General features: G+C 44.0%; 1 protein-coding gene across 1 annotated transcript in view; it reads left to right on the forward strand.

Moving 5' to 3' along the window:
* Nucleotides 1–9,742, forward strand: part of SFMBT2 (Scm like with four mbt domains 2) — a 101,047-nt gene extending 91,305 nt beyond the window's left edge. Inside the window, exons 16-20 of the mRNA XM_074168200.1 lie at nt 2,952–3,127; nt 5,036–5,208; nt 7,010–7,258; nt 7,410–7,538; nt 9,602–9,742. Coding sequence (XP_074024301.1) covers nt 2,952–3,127; nt 5,036–5,208; nt 7,010–7,258; nt 7,410–7,538; nt 9,602–9,742 — 868 coding nt within the window. The remainder of the gene's footprint in view (nt 1–2,951; nt 3,128–5,035; nt 5,209–7,009; nt 7,259–7,409; nt 7,539–9,601) is intronic.
* Nucleotides 9,743–15,783: the final 6,041 nt, after the last annotated feature.

The raw sequence follows: 15,783 nt of genomic DNA on the forward strand, positions 1-15,783 counted from the left end.
GCAGAGAAGGATGGAGAGGAAAGGAGTATTTATTTTGATTTAGCTGAAAAATCTTTTTTAAAAGAATGGTGATTTCTAAGAAAACTGTAAATGTTATGCTGGACACAGGTGTTTCCCAAGTCTCCAGAGCTGCCATGCTGTGCATGCGGGTTACTTACTGCTTAAAATTGGTTGCAAAGATAGAAGTCCTAGTATGAAAGCGTTAATAGGAATATCGGTAGTTGGTAATTTTCTGAGCGATGTTAATGGAAAAGCATTTTCTGATAAGATCCAAAGGAGCTCTTTGCACGTGGCTGTCCTAGAACAGCTCAGATTACATTTGGTAGTGTTTGTGTTAAAAATCATTAGTGTGTGAGGAATATGGAAAATATGAGTAGAACCTGGTTTACAGTTGAAAGAGGTGCTGCCAAAGTGAAAATCATGTAAAAATATTACTGCGGCCAGTACTAACGCCTTGGGTTCTTGAGACTGATTGCTGCAGTCATGCTGATCTCCATTTTGCCACCCATTCTGTTAATTACTGTGTGTATTGCATTCAAACCAGACTGTGAAATCAGTCAGTTGTTCATTTTCCTGGTTTCATCTTTTTCTTTCACCAGGTACAATGGGTCCTTTCTGGGCAGCCGAACACAATAGGAAGCACACAGTTAGAAGAAGTCAGCCATCCTTGAATAATACCCATCAGGCAGCTTTCTTAGCTTGTAAGAAAGAAGATCAAGAGGCAATTTGATTACAGTGCTTTTGCAGGGAAACAAGACCAGATGCATTCTTTTCATCCTAGCGGTGAAAGTCAGAACAAGGACAAATAAATGCAAGTTAAATCCAGACACATCCAGACATAAAATGAAGCATAGGCTTATGAGGTATAGGGACAGGTGCTCCTGCTGCCAGGATTCTTCCAGTGTGGAGACCTTTGATGGGAGGCTGGTGCTTTTCTGGAGGTGATGCTTTAGTCCAACCAAAGTTGTTGGGGTTCAGGTGAAGGTAACGCAATGAAATTCTGCAGCCTGTCACAGGAGTCAGACTTATCGACTTAATATTCTAGGCCGTCATTAAACTTAATGGCTCCTGGAGAAGTAATGAGGACAGGAGTCTTTTCAAACACACTGAAAAGAAATATAAAATGTTTATAAGTAGATATATTTAAATGCCTGTGGAATTTGTTCACTTGATAATAGCCCTCTTTAGCCAGCCTGCTTGTGCAGCTGTTCCATAGGGAAGCTGGGATAATAGTGTTGTCTGGAAGGAATACTTTTTTGATTTGACATCATCTGTCCAGGTCTGCATGAAGAGATGGATAGTTAAGTCATTCATTCATTCATTCATTTATTCATTCAGATGAATGAATCCAGAATTGTCACCATGACCTTGGTCCTTGGTCAGGCACCAAATGGGGTATCAGAGCATGGTGCCTTGCTCGGTTAGGTTCTGGACACAAATTTTGTGTCAAGATAATATTTTGGATCAAGTCTTTTGAGACATGAGGATGGTTGGACTGGGCTGTTCTCAGACCCTAATTGCATTTGGGTACCACCCTAAGTCTCAAACCCTTTTCCGATACCCCAGTGTTTCCAGAAAGAGCTTTTGGGAGGGAGAGCAGCAAAAGGTGGTTTCTCAGTTGCTTTGTGCAACTCGGTAAAACCTTCGGAGAGAGGGAATTGAGTCTTGGTGCATGCTGTGTTTTAACTCTCTGGCCATGTCTCCTTTGTTTCACCTTCTCCTCCTCTTCCTTTTCCACATCTGTCTATCAGCAGCTGCCTACCTGCTAGGGGACTGTGGGTCTTAATACACTCGCAAGTGCTTTGTCTCGTTTTTCCTGATGACTGTATCTTTGCCTTCCATTGCCTCCCATCCAGTAATCTTTCTGTCACTGTCTCTCCCTCTTTTTCTTTTGTGTGTGTTACTTTTCTCTCCTCCAAGCACATTTATAATGCCTTAACACCAGGTGCTCGCATGATTGTCTCTTGTGTTCCATTCCTCAGGACGCGCAAGAGATGTTGTAAAAACCTTATCTCACTGTTTACAATAGCTTGGTGCTGCTGTTTAATAAATTATGGGGATAATTGGTTTTTCAGAGTTCACATCTACAATGTATTACAGCAGGGATGTAACTGTATCTTTTTTAGCCATTTATCGCTCAGAAACGCTTCATATAAAACACTGGAATAAATGTTTTAGTAGCACATGGATAACAAATTTAAGACAAACCTTTCATTGCATCTGCTCTAAGTGTTCCCTGTAGGAATCACTGTTTTTAGGGCCTGTTCTCGCAGCCCTGTTAACTGACTCAAGAGACTCCTGGTTTGTTCCTCAGGTCTTACACCACCCACATCTCATAGTGGTGAAGTTGTCTGGTCCCTGTATGACAGACAATCCAGTTCCACCCAGATACAACCACAGACAGCACAACAAAACTGTGGGCTTATTGTGAGCTGGGACATGATGTGAGAGCTCAAGAAAGATGGCATTGGAGAAGACCAATGGAGGCTTATAGAGTCAGTCTCCAGTGTAGCGCAAGTACAGGGTGGTGACCACAAAGTTCTGCAAGGCATATAAGCTTCTCGTTGCAGATCAATATATGAGGAGAGACTACATCTTTTTCCTCAAAACTTTGCATCAGTTTGTAGTATGGGCATGCTGTCCTGTGTAATATCCTCACCAAGCCTACTGTGATGTTTTTTCCGTCTCTTGCCTTATCTACAGATATATCCAGTCTGCACATGCATTCCTCCCTAAATCATGTCCACACCTCTGATTCCAGGATCATTTCATCCTGTCTTTCCTTGCTCAAGTCCATCTGAAATGGAGCCACTAAAACAAGCAGACCTGTTCTGCCTGCCTTCCCGAGAGACACATTCCCCAAAAGTCATTAGGGAAGGTATCTCCCTAACAGAGTTTGGTCTGTAGCATTGAAGGACCGCTTCATTGGTGACTGATGTTCTCTTTTCTAGATACAGAGGGAAGACATACAGGGCGACTGTTAAGATTGTGCGGACCTCGGATCAGGTGGCGGATTTCTGCAGAAGAGTCTGTGCAAAGTTGGAGTGCTGCCCCAACTTGTTCAGTCCTGTTCTGGTGGCTGAAGTCTGCCCAGAGAACTGCTCCATTCATACTAAAACCAAGTACAGTGAGTATTGGCCAAAATGCTTCTTGTTGCTAGCTGGGAATCGGAACAGTGGGGGACTGTGCATGAGCTAGTGATGGTGAACAGGAGTTGTGTAATACATTAATAATGAGTGGGAGTCATCTCATCTAAGAGCAATTATTTAATCCCCTTCAGGCCACCACAGAGAAGCGAAGGCTAGGGGAGACCTTATCAATGCTTATAAGTGTCTGAAGGGTGGGTTGAAGGAGGAGGGAGCCAGACTCTTTTCAGTGGTTGCCAGTGAGAGGACGAGGGGCAACGGGCACAAGTTGGAACATAGGAGGTTTCACTCAAATATGAGAAGAAACTTCTTTACGGTGAGGGTGACAGAGCCCTGGAACAGGCTGCCCAGGGAGGTTGTGGAGTCCCCTTCTTTGGAGATTTTCAAGACCTGCCTGGATGCAGTCCTGAGTAACATGCTCTGACATGCTCTGAGCAATCCTGCTTCAGCAGGGGAGTTGGACTAGATGATCTCTATGGTCCCTTCCAACTCTAAAAAAATTCAGTGAAATTCAGTGAAATAGGCATCTCCAGAAAACTGTCCATCTCTCTCCATCCCAATATATCTGTTTGAAAGTCATTACTTTTTAGAAGTCTTGACTTTTCGTCATATGTAAAGTTAACATAAAGAGCACATAAAAGGAGCCTGCAGCGGCCAGCTGAAGTTTAAACTGCTACATCTGAGACAGCTTCATTGAGTGACATGAACTCTCAGTGAAGAGTTTCTGGCATACGCACCAGCACAGGCCAGTATCACAGTTCTGAGGTGCTGGAAGGAGTCTTGGAGCATTTAGTCTCTCTGTTTAGGGTGTTTAATATTTAAACATGTTCCTACCTATTCAGGAAGGCTAAAGTTAAGCACGTGCTCAACATTTTTGGTTGTCAATGTTACTGATAATGGCTCTTAAACAGGTCAAGAAAGTGGAAGTGAGTGCTGTCCTTCTTCCACAAAGGTTGCAAGAAACCAATATGATTGATTTAAACCAATTAGCTTCTGTTTGGCACCAGAGTAGGAGGAGAAATGGGCTCAGGGAGATATTCAGATCATTGAATATGGGTTTCTGTAGAAGTCTACATCTGAGCTAGGCTCCTGGCTCCCACTGGTAGCAAATGGAGAGCTGCAGGAGTACAGCTAGGGGAGGCAATCTCCAACTGAGATTATATCATCTCAGAGTTGATGGTTGTATGTGGCTGGATGAATTGTTCCTCAAAACTCCATGAAATGCTCGGTTCAGTTATGAACTTTGTCACGGGTGCCAAGTGCCACTTTAGTTGTCCTGGGATACCCTACCTGGTGAAGGGCAGAGTGTCTGTCAGCCCCAGAGGATGCTGTAGAGCACGTCAAAAGGCATCTAACACAAGCTTCTAACATAAGTTCAGAGGACTCTCACATTTTTAATTTCAACTTGGGCCATGAAATAGTCGAAGGTAATAAAAACCCATTCCTTCGTGCATCGAACAAACATAAATAATTCAGGATCGCTGGCCCTCTCCACTCTCTGCTGAAAACATTCACAACTGAAAGTCTATCTAAGACTGTTAACTTATGCAGAAGGGCATTGGATTAAATCGGAAACATGCTAGACCCTCTCCCTCCAAATCTCTGCTCAGCTTAGTGGAAGCTTTTCCTACGTACATGTTGTAGGGTTAAATTCTGAACTCATTCATCACCAAGGAATGTGTATACATAAGAGCTGTAACACTCTGTGCTAGACCAAGATGACATGTTATATTTACACTGGCTGTTTTTTCCAAATCAATGTATTTTGATTTGATACTAGGTGATACTGCACCTAGAGTGCAGTACTGAATCAGTAGCAAGAAACAAGCCTAAGTTTCCGTCTCTTGGTGGTTAAAGTTTTTAATGAGTATTTTTCTTCATTTCTCCAGCCTATTATTATGGGAAGAGGAAAAAAATTATTAAGCCACCGATTGGGGAAAATAACAACATGAAAAGTGGACACGTGAAGCCAGCCAGACGCAGAAAAAGGCGGAAATCCATCTTTGTGCAGAAGAAAAGGAGGTCGTCGGCTGTCGATTCGAATGCTGCAGGCTCTGCAGAGGTACATGTTGCCCTGGGATAAATCAGCAAAAGCCCCTCAGTGCTTTTCTGTCCCCCCATCTGCATCTTCCTTCTGAGGGACTTCTCAGCAAACCTCAGCGCTTCCGTTTTCCATTTTGAATCCCTCCTTACTGCTCTGTTTTTCTAAGGTCAGACTGGTTTTATTGGGACGCTTTGGGGGCTTTTGCCCTTGTCCATTCTAGAGTTAGCAAATAGAGTTTTTGCTTCCACCTTTGTAACGCTCACTAGCTAATGTGCTGTCTAATATTATATATTTGTTTTCTTTTGCTGCCTTATAAGCCTGTAGGCAGGCAGATGAGCCTGTTAGATGCCTTGTGCAGCATCTAGCAGAGTGAAGGAGGTCTGTCATCCATGTCTAAGATCTCTAAATATTATAATAAATAAAATTAACTCTCAGGTAATTATGGTTTCAAGGGCTTTTATTTTTTCATTAACCCTTCATGATATTTTTTGTTCACAACATCAAGCAATAGATGTTCTAGAAGCTTTAGAAAGCAAGAAAATGGTCTGTGTCCCAAATATATGGTATTTGAGGCCTCGGTCTTTTCAGTACGCTGTGTGAAGTAATGGGATACCAGCTTCAGCAATGATTTGTGACCAAATGCAATGTGGAGCAGACTTAGTTCTGTGTGGACCGTTCCCGGGTGGTTTTCCCATGACAGTAATGAAAAAGTTCATGTGTGGTTTCCCTTCCTTCGCTGAGTGCCAGTGATTGCTACTTTGTGCAACGTGAAATAAAACTGATTTGCTTAAATTCTCTCTACTTCAGCTGGAGGGGAATATTTTAGTCAGCTTTCAGTTGATTGCTTGCATCTTCATGACTTGGTCCTCATTTAGGTGCAGTTCTGCTTCATTTCCTTGGATTATACCTGCTTCAAAGGAATTTATACTGAAATAAACTCATCTTAAGCCTAAATCAACCATTAGCCAATTTTTTCAACCTTTCAGCCAATATAACTAACTTCGTCTAAAATTGCTATTTCACTGAGCATATGGCTTGGATGCACGCTCACACTTTGATCAGAGCGAAGCTGTCGAAGCCATTTGGGCCATTTATGTATATATAAAGTTCAAAATACACAGTTTCCATCAGTTGGTGTGTGCTTGCAAGCTCTGTGTGACAGAAATAACAAGAATCTGGTATGATATCCTTTAAATGGAAATTTGTGCTTCACTTTTAGCAGTTAGGTGTTGGGCTGAAAGCAGGGAAATCTGGGTGAAATTGCCTGTCCTGAGTTTTACAGAAATGCCAGCTAAGAAACCAAGTACAAGTATACACTTGTACATCTAGATGTTTTTAAATGGCACCAGAATTTCCTTCCTTTCAGTACCAGTGACACCCATGACAATTTGAAGCAAGGTGAAGGTTTAAATTCAAGCCTAGTTGTGATTTTAGTTCATCTCAAACAACCTGAGTTTCATTTCATCCTTTTAGTATTTTCCATTTCCCCTTCTCACGCACATCTGCAGTGCCATGAGGTTTGAGATGCCAGCCCAACAGAGGAACATTTCATGCTGGATGAGTTACGGCTGTTGACCTTTTGTTGGAAACAGAAAAAGGATTTGTCCATCATGTATTTTTTTTCTTCTACATTTTGTAACAAATCTAAATTGAGGGCTAATCTACTTAGCACTGTAATGAGAATGGGATAATTTGGTTAAAATAAATGTTACCCTGGACCAGCATGGGCACGGGCATGCAGTTTGACCCAGTGCCTTTCGATTTGCTGCTGTATTAATCTCCGAGCCTGGATGCTGTTTCTCTGATGGTCCTTGTGCAGGAGAGTGAAGACGACGAGCCGGATGCAATGGAGGACGAGACAGGAAGCGAGGAAACCAGCTCAGAGCTCCGGGATGACCAGACGGATACCTCTTCTGCTGAGGTCCCCTCCACCAGGCCCCGGCGAGCGGTCACCTTGCGGAACAGCACTGAGTCAGACAGACCTCCACCCATGGAGAGAGCCCGACGGAGCCGGAGACCGCAGCCCCACTCCTACGGCGAGGCAGAGAAGTGCACCCAAGTCAAGGAAGTGAGTATGCCCATAGGCTTTCACAGCAATATTCTTCCTAAATCCTAAATTAACCTTCAGTGCCAAGCCTTCCTCATCTGAGGAGGCATCCCTGCCCTGGTTCTTCACACAAGGTAGTTTTCTTCATGAGAGCTTTTTGGTTTTTTTGTAGGAAATTAAGCAAGAAGAAGAAGAGAAGCTCATCCTGGACAGTAATCCATTGGAGTGGACCGTGACTGATGTTGTGAGGTTTATTAAACTGACTGACTGTGCACCTCTTGCCAAGATATTTCAGGAGCAGGTAGAGGTCTTCATGTCACTCTTCTCTTGGTGTCTGTGGTGCTTATTCACATCACACAAAAAAGAGCAGTACATACCACCTTGCTGACTGGGCTTGGACCTTTGACAAAGAGATTATGATGAGACTTTGGATCCCCTCAGGCCAAGCTATAGCACAAATTTTGGAAAGGCATGGAAACCGTTGGAAACTTGAATAAGAGACTTGCCAGAGAACAGAAACACCCCAGCCAGAGTGCTTGTGAAAAGCAGGAGGTTTAGATCTTTCTTGTTCATGCCAAGGACCATAGCACCATCCTGGTGTCATACACCTCAGCATACCAACAGATAGTGGTTATTTGGTACCTAGCAAGCTGTCTCTCCTGGCCACACGGGTTCCACCCTGTTTTAAAATACTGCCCTGGGAAGCAGAAAACTGCTGCTTGAACCTAGAACTGACTGCCTGAATTTTGGCACCAACACCTAGAGGCTCCAAGTATGTAGACACCTTCCCATCTTCATCCCTCTCAAGATCTGGCAGTCAGGCCTTTGGATGACCTGATTTTCAGACATGCCAAGCATCTCCCCATTAAGCAGATAGGTTTGCAAGAGCAGCCAATGCTCTTCATCTCAAGTCAGCATGAACGTGTAATATTTATATAGAAATAGCCATTACTTGGCTAATGAGCAACAGCCACCACTGAACGTAAAGGGCAGCGCTAAGAAATCAGAGTTAGAAAGAAGCAAGTGTGGTTAATTAGGCTGTAGCCAGTGGCAGTCAGTGATACGGCCAACTGCACATTGAACTACCTCTGATTCTTCACCATGAATAACTCTGTACCCCAGTACAGCTGCTTTGGGTGGGAGAAGCTGAAGTGCAAGTCTAGAGCAAGGCTGAAATGCTCCATAGTAAGATGCTGTAGTCACTGTGTCGCAGCGTGCTCCGACTGTTTGTTAATCAGCCTGGAATAATGCCAGGGCTTGAAAGCCAACCCTGTCTCTCCTTTGCCAAAGAGTTTTATGGGGACTTTAATCGAACACAGATGACTGGAGTTTTTCCTTGTGATTTGCAAGGAAGCTCTGATGCAATGGGCCGTGCCATCAAGCTTCAGTGGAGGAAGAGCCTGAGCCATGGACAGTCCTGATCAAAGCAGTGCTTAAGGTGTCCAAATCCTCCTTGTGTTTAGTGCTACCTAATCATGGCTGTCCTGGAGAGTTTTTGTTGCCTGTGAGTTACAGTGCTTTATCTGCACCTAGGCTCTGATCCTCCCTGAGGGGTAAAAAGCAGTTTTGTAGCCATGCTTGTCTGCTTTTCAGTCCATTAAAGAATAAGGAGGACTTGAGCTCTTAAGAAGAGGATTATAAAGCCAAAAGAAATCCCTCATAAAATGGCTTTTGCCTGGGGTGCTAGTTCTTGGAGTTTGGTGCATAAATATGCCTGAGGGAAGGATGTGACCCCTAGAGGTCCCTTCCAGTCTACCCCATTCTGTTATTCTGGGACAGTAGAGATTGCAAGGGCTCAGGGTGGTCCAGGGCCCTCTGTCTTGATTGTTCAGCAGCTGATGTGGAGCAAGGCAGGTCCTGAGTGGACCAGGGGACACGACATGGCGCAAGGCAGACATAAACCTGTGCTGAGCAAATCATGGGCAAAAAGGAGTGGGGGAAGGGCACCCCTTGGCAGTGAGACCAGCATCAGTTTCTCCATTCCACTGCCTCCTCTGTCTTCTGGTGTGCTCTCTGCAGCCTCCCCCTTGCCTCAGTTCCTCAGTCATAAAATGGGACTGGTCAGATCTCCGTGGACCCTGAAGGGTTTCTGTAGGTTACCCAGCATTTCAGCAGCCAGGAGGCTTTTCCCAAACCAGGAGCAAGGTGAGAGCCTACAAAGACACACTAGACAATTTTTTAAAAAGCATCAGGTATCCCATAGGAAGGAGATGGGCAGTGTCAAAATGGGAGAAACATCAGAGGACAAAAACACCTTTAATTTTTGGGGCAAACTGCCCTCCTTGCTTCTCCAGACCTGCTTATGCTTTCTGCCCTCCAGAGTCCACAAACAAAACCATTTTCCCTGTCTTTTTTCTTCACCAGGACATCGATGGCCAAGCCCTTCTGTTGCTGACACTGCCCACGGTGCAAGAATGCATGGAGCTGAAGCTTGGTCCAGCCATCAAACTGTGTCATCAGATCGAGCGAGTAAAAGTTGCTTTCTATGCACAATACGCCAACTGACTCTACTTCTCCATTTCTTTCCGTTCTCCTTCTTGTTCTCTCTCTTTTTTAACATTTCACCTTGTTCAAGGGGTTTTTTTCTCCCCTCTCCCTTTTCTTTTCCAAGAACCCATGGAATTGGAAGCACTGGGAATTAATCTGTAGGGGAGAAAAAAAAAAAACAACCCACAACAAAAAACTAGCAACAAATTGAACTAATTTTCTGTATTTGTAAAGCACAGTGAAAGACTAGTGGCATCTCTCATGAGCCTCACCAACCCGTTACGCAGTGGTGCAAGACCAGCACGGATTAGATGGTTTGTTGTTCGTTAAGACAAAGCTACCGATGGCAGACACATTCCCGAAGAGAAGGGTCGAACATTTCTGGATGATGATGGTTTGTCAAGGTTAATTTCTGGACATGAACAATTCTTTTAGCCATTTCTGACACACTTCTTTCATATTGAAATGTAAGTGATCCTTTGTAGCATCACCTGGGGTTTACTGCAAATTTGATCTTAGGGATCAATGAGCTTTTTTTTTCTCCCGCCTCTCCAGTCTTAGAAAAGGAAAAAGTGTTGTACCAGTCATACGCTGTTTGTTTTACTGATTTGTAAAAGAGGACTCAACCCACGGTATCAGACAAAGCTGCAGAGAACTGACAGGGGTGCAGCAAGACCGAGTGCGCAGAAACACATCCTGAGCCGCGCTGGCTGGTCACAATAACTGAACCTCTCTGTGATGGGATCTGTACAGTGCTGCGTTCTTGTAAAGGAACATGAATGCATGAAAGCTTTCATAGTCAAGCCCATCCTCTTAAATCCAAGTCACTTTAAAGGCCTGACTTTGAGCCCCATGGGGTGAAAAAAAAAAGAGGTTATTCAGATTTAATGATGAGACTGTTGAGTGAATGCTGGTTTCATTTGCACCTTCATGAATCTGGTTGCTAGGTGGGAATAAAAAACATCAATGTTTTCAGGCTGCATCCACCATGGTGCTTTAGACCAGCTGAGGATCCAGCCCAACTCAGTCTATATAAAGCCCCTAGATTGTCCCAGTGCCACCCTGACCAGTGAAACTGGGGGCTTACTTCATGCCAAACAGAGTAAGCACCGGGGAGGGTGAAGAAATGGGTTGGTTGCCTTGGGTTTCCCTCTGTTGTATTTATATGAGAAGTATTTCCCATTTACTTAGCAGGGATGTATGACCCCGTTAGTCCCACACATTGAGCCTGAATTTGCTGTAACTCAGCAGGGGTCGGTGGCATCACAGTGATGTAAAATTCTCCCAAAAGCAAGAACCAGACTGGGACCAAGTCTGAATTTTGTTCTGACTTTAAGGTGCAAGTGAATACCTCCCTCAAAAAGTGAATCAGGTGGTTCGTGCTGAGTTTTAACCTGATTTCATGGGAAACCGCTGATTTCGGCAGGCTTTTGTTCTCAAACCTTAAACAGGTCCCTGTTTCCTGGCCTCGGGGAACCAAGCTTGGAAATTGTACACAGCTCCATTACAATGCTGTGATGCCAAAGCCCACTCAGTGAAGACATCTTGAAAAAGAAATGTCATTTCTAGCCCCAAATCTGAAGGCAGAGCTTATGGCCAGATACGCCCCCACCTCAAGCACTTGCCATATGGTGACAGCAAACTTGGATCAGCTAGTCCCACTGACCACAGTGTGCTCAGAAAAACCTACTGACCAACACCAGGCTGTAGCTGCTGCTTTCTCCTTCATCAATTTCCTCCTTAACTGCTTTGGATTACAGAAGGAAAGCCTCGGAAATAAATATTCTGGACTACATCCGAATCCGCCTTAGAGCGTGTGTTAGACAAGAAGTACTGACTCTGTTTGACATGCGTCACTGGGGACTTTCTAGTCTCCCTTGCAGTGAGTTTCCTGATTTGACACTGAGGAGTATGATGGGACCAACTGCTTCAGGCTGGGCCAGAACCTGCCAACTCCTGAGACTGCATCAAAAATTTTCTCACGTGGGCAATCAGCAGGACTGGATCTATTCTCAGCTGTCATCTTGTACTGAAGAACTTGTTCAAGTTATAATCAACTGAAGGGAAAAGTAGTGTCCTCTGCATCAAATGATTTTTTGTTTCTCAGAAATCCAGGAATAGGGTGCTGTAGTGGTGCAGACATTCAAAAACTGGTTTGTAGACCGAATTTCCTACTGACAGCAGCAGTGGACTGTGTCCATGCAACTGGTTTGATAACAACTTCGGATCCCTCTGAGGATCCCCAGAAACACTGCTCCTTGTCTCATCTCTGAAGACAAAAGGATTGTGCCCAGCAAAATGAGAAAAACAGGAAGGGTGCTTCTCCCAGCTCCTCCTTGCCCTCCAGTGGCTGCGTAACATCTGTCAGCAGGAGAAAGCTCCCAAAAGACTGCTGTCAGGAGAACGGGCATATGAGGACATTTCAAGGAAGAGAAGCAGAATAGCTGTTTGATAAACATCCCAGTGCTGATCCTTTGCTTACCACAGCCACCTTCTTCTGAAGCATCCTTTGGTGCTCTGATGTTCTTGGAGTTCCTGGCCACTGGAGTTTGTCAAAGACATTTAACGCTTTCTGGGACACATTGCAAAAACATCATTGTTTTCTCCATCAACCTTGTAACTGTAGATATTCCTATGGCAGCTAACTACTCATGGAGGCATGGTCGGGGAGCAGACAGCCATAGACTCTGAGAGTGACCAGCTCTGATGTTGGCTAAGCAGGGGATGGGTGAAGCATTGAGCCCAGCACATGGGAGTCTTTACTGATTGTTCAGGGAAGTTAAATCATATTTAAAACTCACCTATTAAACAACAAAAAAAGAGTTTTAATTTTAGCTTGCACCGGCTCTTTTATTTCCTCAGGTTTCTCTCTCTCCTCACTATTTGTCTTTCAATTTATTGTTCTTCAGTGTTGTCTCATTTCTCACTCTGTCCTTTTGGAGAAGATGATAACCTGAAATTTTTATCCTAAAATTACCTTGGGTGGTAAATGCTTTATTATTTCTTTTAGTCTGTGGGTTGGGAAGAAATAGGGGATTGGGCTACTGTTGTCTGTTGCACTGATTGCTCTCCAGAAAAGCTGGAGCTGAACTTCTTAGACAATTTCTTAAGCAAGTGGAAAATGGATCGTGCGTACTTTAACTGGACAGTATGCTCTGATTTTCACTTACAGAGATCAGAAGGAACTACTTACTCTTGCCTGGATTTAATTTCAATGCTGGAAACATTAGCAAAGCTTTGGAGTAATGTGCTTCAAAGGAGATGTTGGAAACCTGATCTCATTAGGGTAAAACATCACTTTACTTTGCAATGTAGAAGTATAAGCCACTGGAAGGTTTTCTTTGTCCAGACATGGTTCTGAGTTAAATTGAGAGCTGGTACAACTTCACAGATACACTGATGACACTGGTGAAACCACATCTTCTCCCCTTCCTTTTCTGAATTTGGCATCAAACAGGCCTGAAGGTAATTGTGTTATCAGCTACAAAAGGCCACCACTGTGAAGTGCTGAACTCATGATTATCCAAGACCATTACCAAGGGCTGAGGAGCAACCCTGCTGTTGCTTTTGGGCTGGTAGATGCTGAACTTTGGCATGTTCACACAGACCACTTTGGTTTGATAAGAAGGGTGTGCAGGCATCTTTTATTGGCCTCTCTTCAGGCACAGGAACAATTTCTGGAGCAAAATTAGGGGATTGAAGAGTGCGTGGTACCTGCCCATCTTCATCTGCACTGGCTTCTTTTGCGGTTGCACTCAGTCTGCTTGAACAGATCCATGGGCAGGTCCCTGCTCCCTTCCCAACCCCCTCAGCACTTACCTTGACAGGATCAGCCAATTCCCAGTCTGCAGCCCCAAAGCACCAGTCTCTGAAATTGGATTAAAGTATTAACCGATGGGAATGTCCATGATTCCCTGGCTGGTTGTCCTGCCTTCCTTGTACTGTCATGGGTGCTCCTCTCTCACCTTGAAGAAAAATGCTCTCTTTGGTTTCAGAGCTCTTCTCCCCTTTCCAGCTCAAAACCGCAGCTCCCATCCACACTCCTGTCCTTTTCTCAATGCCAGGAGCACCAAACCCTGGCTTTTTCTACCTCTCAGAGGCGTGATGGCCTCTCAGCTCTGAGAAGGATTTCAGGGACTCCAGCTCCACCACGTTAACCATATACAATAGCCCTTGATAATTTGGTCCTGCAGGGTTCAGAAAACCTCCTAGAGTAACCACTGAAATCAGGGCAAATGGTTACACACCCTGTCCTTGGTGAAGCATCTAGCAGAGGCATGTCCTAGCTGAGATGGCCTGACCCACACTGGCAGAGGTATTTGAAAGTCTGCTAGGGTTTACAAAGTTTATCAGTAAGTTAGACATCTAAAATTCATTAATATTTCAGTCTGGTTAATTTGCTAATTTGCCTTAAACTGGAAAGTCACCATTCCTTGGCTTTAACCTTCAACCTTTTGCAGGCCTCAGTCATGTGCTGTAGAGCAAACACCATCTCAGCATTGTGAAGGCAAACCAGACACTGTTGGGCTGCCATAATCAACATTTGGTCACCTGAAAAGCCTGCTTTGGTCTTTTAAGGGCACAAAATTGAATTTGGCAGAGCTGCAGTGCCATCTCAGTGTTTTAGAAGCTCAGTGCCATCAGGGCACTTCAAATACTTTTTGCTTTTCTGGTGCAGTGTGTCTGGAAAACGATGAACTCAGACTGTTCCTCACATTTCCAAGTTCAAGTGCCAAAAGAGAAGAACATGCTGCAACTGAACACCATTAAAACCAGCTTTATTACATGTGGATAAATATAGTCTCAAGGGCTCCATTTTGGTGCTAAGATATGTCGCGCTGTATTTTCCATTTCTTAGGATTACAAAGCTGATTCCCTACTCTAGAAATTCTTTTCTGTAATCAGCAATGTCTTAAGCATTAGGATTTTTTTTTTTTTTTCTTGTGGCTGTAGATTTTTAACTCGGATACACTCTGTAGATTTTTAACTCGGATACACTCAACAAATACTGCCCCCCCCCCCCCCCCAGTCATGTGAGTTTTGGATAAGTTCTATACAGTCTATTTATGTAAAAACTCTTTCAAAATGTGAGTGTGTGTATATTTTCCCCTCGATATTACTCTGCATCGCATCAGCTCACCCATAACTAAGGGAATCTGTTACTCAGGATTTGATCCAGAAGTAACTGAGGTTACTGAAAGGGCCCTCACAGATGTGTGGGCTGTGGGACCAGGTCTTCACCAAATTCTTTCACTTAGAAGTCGAAAAGTGTGCAGTTAATTAACATAAAATGTAAACCCCTCCTCCTCCTCGCAGGCAGAAATCCAGCTGAAATCTGCCAGACTTAACAAGAGAGGGTTCACGTCCTGAGGTGCTCATGAACTCCCAATAAAGGAGCAGAAGCATTTAATGTTCTCATTTATTCTTTGGTACAATACTCCATCAAGAAGTGCAAATGATCTTAATGGCTGGATTTAGAATATGAGCCAGTCATCAAAGATGAGAGTTTTACAGCCCAGTAGTCCTTTAAATGTCAGCCGTCCTGCACAAGAGGGGTGTTTTTGCAATGGCTTAGTGCCATGCACTGCAATTCTCTTGAATTGCACGTTGTCACGTTCTTGACACGTGAACTGTACAAAACCAACATGGGACATAGTTTTAAATACTCATCACCTTTCTCTTGTTTTAGTCTTTCATGTGAAATCTTACCTTCAAAAATGTCTCATGTTCTCATGGTTTAAACCTCCAACCTCCGTAATGGCCCCTGGCACGAGCAAAATACAATTTTTATCCATTATCACACTAAAGATAAGCACAGAGTTGTTTTGTTGACAAGCAGATAGGTCAGGTGAGACAAGGAGATCTTGTCTCTCTCTCACCTTGTTCGAGGAGTTGTCCATGCAGCCTGGAGGGCAGACGCTCCCCATGGCTCACTGTGGAGGGACAGATGTTTCCAGTGATGCTGTTGCTGGACAGATCACATAGCCCAAGTAGCCTATCGCAGCAGTTCAATTGCCATGTGGCTACCTTCTCACAGATATTCCTGGCTTTCATGTCTG

This window comes from Numenius arquata, chromosome 2 (assembly GCF_964106895.1).
Source record: "Numenius arquata chromosome 2, bNumArq3.hap1.1, whole genome shotgun sequence".
Classification (NCBI taxonomy): Eukaryota; Metazoa; Chordata; class Aves; order Charadriiformes; family Scolopacidae; genus Numenius; species Numenius arquata.